General features: G+C 45.3%; 1 protein-coding gene across 1 annotated transcript in view; it reads right to left on the bottom strand.

The window, feature by feature from the left end:
- The window catches only part of LOC119953659 (T-cell antigen CD7-like), a 29,425-nt gene extending 25,096 nt beyond the window's left edge, over positions 1-4,329 (bottom strand). Inside the window, exons 1-2 of the mRNA XM_038778144.1 lie at positions 4,202-4,329; positions 18-206 (exon numbers count right to left, since the gene is read on the bottom strand). Of these exons, the coding sequence (XP_038634072.1) occupies positions 18-84 (67 nt within the window). The 5' untranslated portion in view covers positions 85-206; positions 4,202-4,329. The remainder of the gene's footprint in view (positions 1-17; positions 207-4,201) is intronic.
- Between the last annotated feature and the right edge of the window lie 1,781 nt (positions 4,330-6,110).

The raw sequence follows: 6,110 nt of genomic DNA on the forward strand, positions 1-6,110 counted from the left end.
GGAAATACTTTTCCTACCTTCCTTTCCTTCTGAAATCATTAAGAAGAAAAGAATCTGAAGTACGTGGACTGTTTGGACAGCCATTCTTAATGTCCACAATTCACTCTGTCAACACATTGTGCAAAACACTTCCAGATATATAAACTTCCGCTTCGAGTGTCAGTCCAGCCCACACAGAAGAAAACCACAATATATTTCTTTTAAACCTGTTGAAAAACACCATGCAATGAATCCAAGAGGCTGAAATACAATGTCAATGTTTCACTGCGAACAACGCTTGTGCAGAATTACATGGGTTGGGGCTAATCTGCAGCCATGGCATTGAGCTGAAAGTTGTGATCTTATCATTTTCTGTGAGCCAAATTTTCAGTCAACACAGAACTTGACCAAGTATGAAATGTAGCTTCAGGAATGTGAGGATTTGACAGCTGTCAAAATACAATGACTTACTTCTTTATGTGAGGCCTGGACACAGGGAAAAAAATTATGAGCAAAGGCACATTCTTGAGTAAATAAAAATGTTTAGGGTTGAATTGTCATCTTCATTGCCTAGATGGCTATCTGATAGACTGAGGGCAGAATCAATGTCATCCCAGTGGCATCAATGGAACTATGATTTGTACGCCGAATTTTGCGGGCCAAGATAAATGGCGGTTTGACACATTCAGAAGTTCACTGTGTGCAAAAATAAGCATTTTGCTCTGGAGTGATAGACATGAGGTGAGAATCTTAAAATCAGAAACCATCCAAAATTGGAGTGGAAGGAATACAGGGAATATTTTTTGATAAAGCATTGAACCCATATCCTTCCCCTCCATTTTAATGATGCTTCAAAACTACTGTTCTTCACAACCTGCAAAGGAGTTTGCACATTCTCCCCGTGTCTGCGTGGGTTTCGCCCCCACAACCCAAAAATGTGCAGAGTAGGTGGATTGGCCATGCTAAATTGCCCCTTAATTGGAAAAAATAATTGGGTAATCTAAATTTATAACAAAAAAAACAAATCAAGGGCGGCACGCAACACAGCGGTTAGCACTGCTGCCTATGGCGTCGAGGACCTGGGTTCCAATCCCGGCCCTGGGTCACTGTCTGTGTGGGTTTCACTCCCGCAACCCATGGATGTGCAGGGTAGGTGGATTGGCCACGCTAAATTGCCCCTTAATTGGAGAACAAAAATAATTAGGTACTCTAAATTTATATATAAAAAAGAAAAAAAAACAAATCAATGAAACTGCCGTATTTAACTTTACTATTTACTATTTATATAGAACTTTACTATTTGCTCAAAGCAGTCACCCACTTGGGAAACAGGATGTAGTCTTAAGCTTAATTACATTTGTTAAACTCATGCAATTGGCGCATCCAAACTGTCAGAAGCACAAATTTCTACATTTGATACAAGAACTCACGTTCAGACACAAATATTCATTCGATAAACCACGATGATGCTGAAACATTCTCGACGAGGGTTGTAATGTCACTCAAAGGTAGTCTGTAGTGGGCAGTGCAGAGAATTGAAGTGCCAGAAATGTCACTTGGATTGTTCCATCCAGTTCTTGTGTGGTATGCTGTGGCTGTGAGGGTGCTCACATGGCCGTGCCATACGTGTGCCAGGATAGCATGCAGGGTGGGTAAAATGTGACAACAAACAACATCCAACACGCACAACATGCCATTTTTAACCTGATCGGTTCTATTTAAAGACAACAACATGGGACTTTCTGGTAAGGTGCTATTTCCTCCGTTGCACAGTGAGTAGAAGTCCAGTGTTGATTGTTATTGGGGGAGTTTAGAAAAGTGTTTCGAGTTACAATAATAATAATCTTTATTGTCACAAGTAGGCTCACAAGTAATGAAGTTACTGTGAAAAGTCCCTAGTGCGCCTGTTCGGGTACACTGAGGGAGAATTCGGAATGTCCAATTCAGCTAACGGCATGTCTTTTGGGACAGGGACGTTAATGGAATTGGAAGGCCTGTCAAGAGAAATCCTGCTCTAGTGATGGACATACTACAGTGGCAGTTACTCCTGGGCTGTGGCACACTGTGGAAATGAAGCACAGGGAGCAGAGAGAGAAATCTGGACACAGAGGAGGACACTCATAGCAGATCATATCTATCAAGGGTGTTTAGACAGTACTTCTACCACCACCAGTTCAGCCTGGATCAATTCCTGAGGCAGCTGTGAGTTACTAAATGACACCACCTAGCTCTAGGGGCATGGATAGAGTGGATGGGCAGGCACTCTTTCCCAGGGTGAAGGACAGTCACCAGGGGGCATTGGTTTAAGGTCCATGGGTCGGGGGTTGGCCGGTTGAGGGCAGGGGGGGGGCCTCTGGGGGGAACTGTGTCTTTGTTGTGCGGAAGGTCCGGGTTGGGCGGCGGCCGATCGGGGGTACTATTTCTGCAGTTCAGCTCCGCAGTCTGAGTCCGCCATGGAGTACAGCATGGACACTGGAGGCTGCCACCCTGCACATGCGTGGCCTCTGACCCCGAAGTGCAGGGGCCGTATCTGCAACTGGAGCTGGGAGCTTCACGACGGCTCCCTGCTGGCCCCATGCAGGGCTGTGAATCTGTGGCCTTTTAACATCAATTTTTCTGCTGTAAAAGGCCACAGTTTTCATGAAGCCGTGGGACATCATCCCTGAAACAGAGAAGCCAGCCTGTATCCTTGGGTGTTTCCTGATTTTGTGGTGATTAGATCACAATGCCACAAGTTGAGACACGAGGAGGACAACTCAAGAAGTACAGATAGGGAGGCTGAGGTTCAGGTGTCAGAAACAATTTTTGATCAGATAGTTGATGGAGAACAAGATCAGGTGGTGGATGAAGCAGATATCTTTAGCTCACGAAAGTTGGTAGAATTACACCAGAAAGATTCAGAGGTAAAGCAGTTGTGTCAGAAAGCAGATGCAGGAGTAGAATCTGAGTGTTATTACATTAAAGCGAATGTAGTAATGAGAAAGTGGAGGTCTTTACATAATCACGCAGATGAGCAATGGGCAGAAGTGCATCTAATGGTGTTACCGGTGGGTATAGGAAGAAGGTTTTGCGAGTAGCGCATGAGGTTCCAAGCGATTGGAAAGTCCAAGCGATCGAAACTAACTGGAGGAGCTTCACGCTAGAGTTACCTCTCAAAGGGAAGTAAGAGACTGCTGTGTGCTCTGTTTCACAGAGACATGGCTCACCCCTGCCTCACTGGACTGTGCCATACAACCTGACGGCTTCTGAATTCACCGGGCGGACCCCACAGTGTAATCGGGCAAAGCGAAGGGTGGAGGGGTTTGCCTCCTCATCAACTCCTCCTGTTGCTTGGGTGTGGTGACACTGGCGAACTGCTGCTCCCCAGACCTGGAATACCTGACGGTGAAGTGCCGCCTGTACTACCTTCCACGGGAGTTCACTTCGGCCATTATCACATTTGTCTACATCCCAACCCAGGCCGAAGTGAAGAAGATGTTTGATGAGTTGCACACAATTATAAATTGTCACTTGAAAGACTCCCAAATGTCCGATGTTGATTTACCCTCTAACAGCTGCACCCAATCCAAATTCTTCAATTCCTGTCTAATGTTATCGTAATTTACCTTTCCCCAGTTTAGCACCTTAATGCGAGGATTACCGTCATCCCTATCCAAACCCAGGAATTTGTGTCATTACTCCCAAAATGTTCCCCTATTGAAAGCTCAACCACCTGTCCAGGCTCATGCCTCAATACCAGATCCAGTGCTGCCCCTTCCCTAGTTGGACTCTCTATGTATTGAATCAAGGAGCCTTCCTGGATACACCTGATAAACTCTGCCCCATCCAAGCCCCTAGCACTAAGTGAATCCCAGTCAATATAGGGGAAGTTAAAATCCCATCCCACAGCAACACTATTACTTTTGTGTCTGTCCAAAATCTCTCTACCTATCTGCTCCTCTATCTTTCGCTGGCAGTTGGGGACCTGTAATAAACGCCCAACATTGTGATTGCCCCCTTCCTGATCCTGAGCTCTACCCAGATTGTCTTCCGCAGTACGGCTATAATATTCTCCTTAATCAGTAACGCAACTCCCTTTTACACCCCCCTCTATCGCTCCTGAAGCATCTGTATCCTCCAACGTTAAGCTGCCTATCCTACCCTTCCTTTAACCATGTTTCTGTGATAGCCACACCATCATCGTTCCAAGTACGAATAAATGCTTTAAGTTCATCTGCCTTACCTGCCATACTTCTGGCGTTCAAACAAATACACTTCAAACAACTGTGTTTCAACAGACAGGGTGATGTTGTTCTCTTATTTATGATCTCTATTTCCTCTTCAGTTTTTATACTTCTAACCTAGCGCTCTGGTTCCCACCCCCCTGCTAAACCAGTTTAAATCCTGCCCAGTGACTCTAGCAAACCTCCCAGCCAGGATATTGGTGTCCCTCCAGTTTAGATAAAACCCCTCCTTCTTGTATAGGTCACACCTGCCCTGGAAGAGATCCCAATGGTCCAGCAATCTGAATCACTTCCTCCTACACCACCAGTTTAGCCATGTATTTAGCTGCACTATGCTCCTATTTCTAGCCTCTCAGGCTGTGGGTGCCCTCCAGGGTGACAATTTACCTTGTGTTGACCTGAGCCTTACCACATCAGGTCTGTTCAGTTTCGTATTTGTGGTCAGCTTCAGCAGATTGACCAACAGAGTATCAGAGTATCAGTTAAACAGAGTATCAGAGCAGCAGCATTCGTGATGCCTTAGAGAGATCTGGTAACCTTACAGGGAGAGGAATCTGGAACACACCCCCCCCCCCCCAGCTCTGTCTTCAGGTCTTCAGGCTTTAAATGCTCACGAGCTGGATAGAGAGAAAACACTGGCTGCTCTGCTTACCCGGAGTGAGTTCCAGCCATCCGATATCAGAGAAAGAGATCACCGTTTCTGGAAGAGATATTTAACAGAGTTCTGCTCAACTGAAACTCAAACAGACAGAGTCACACAGCAAGGAACCTGTCTGGAACAATCCGCTTTGAGAATCTGCCAAGTTCCAGTTGGTATGTTGCCTCATATATCAGTGATGGACATGGGTTGGGTGAGAATAAGCTTGTGTAGCTGAAGTTTCTCCCAAGGTATACTCGCCCCTATTCTGTCTGAACAGCACCTAACCCTGATTGATGTCAGTTTCCATCACTGCGTGGACTCGGTCTTCTGAATTCACTGCCCTCTCTGAACTTCTTCCTTACGCATGTTCATGGTCAATTTGCTGGCTTTGTCTTTTCCTATAACCTTTCTATTCTCTTAGTAAAAAAGGCCATCACTGTCCCCTTTCTTGCATCAATAGCATCCTACTTGCTTCAAACACAACTTCCTTTTGCATGATGGAGAATGGAGTTGAACAACACCGAAAAAGCAAGCCAGACAGCAGACCCAAATGTCTCAAAGCCATCAAGCATAAAGTTGAAGAACTAGAAAAATTAGCAAGGACAGGAGTCATTGAACTTGCCGCTACAAGTGATTGGGTGACCCCAATCGTTCCTGTATTAAAACGAGATGGCCCAGTGAGAATATCTGGACATTTTAAAACTACTATTAATCCAGTTTTGTGCGTAGATCATTATCCACTGCCGCTGACTGAAGTCTTGTTTGCTGGACTTTCTGGAGAAATTCAATAAAATTGATCTTTCACAGGCATATCTGCAGATCAATGTGGCTGCTGAACCATAAGTGAACTCCTCCATCAGTGCTATTTACAACATCTTTGCCCAACTCACATGTTGGTTGCTTATTACTGTCAATCAGATTCTGCTGACTTTTGAAAGTACTGTATGAAGGAGTGTATGAAGGAGTTCAGAAAGGTTGATAAAGTCTCAGGGGTTGTGTCGGGGGCTCCAAAGATCAGGTTCCATTTAAAAATGGCGTCTTGATCTCTCACTACACTGAGGAGTTCCAGCGAGAGGATCTGGAAGGACTCCAGGTCCACCTCTTACTCTCAACACGGGGACATCGATAAAGCCCTTCTTGGGCTGCAGCATCAGAAGGAGATGGCGCAGAGCTGGAACAAAGACACCAGATAGTGCTGGAAAAACTCAACAAGCCTGCAGCACCTGCAGAGAGTGAAACAGAGTTACCATTTCAAGTTGAATACAACT

Source organism: Scyliorhinus canicula, chromosome 18 (assembly GCF_902713615.1).
Source record: "Scyliorhinus canicula chromosome 18, sScyCan1.1, whole genome shotgun sequence".
Taxonomy (NCBI): Eukaryota; Metazoa; Chordata; class Chondrichthyes; order Carcharhiniformes; family Scyliorhinidae; genus Scyliorhinus; species Scyliorhinus canicula.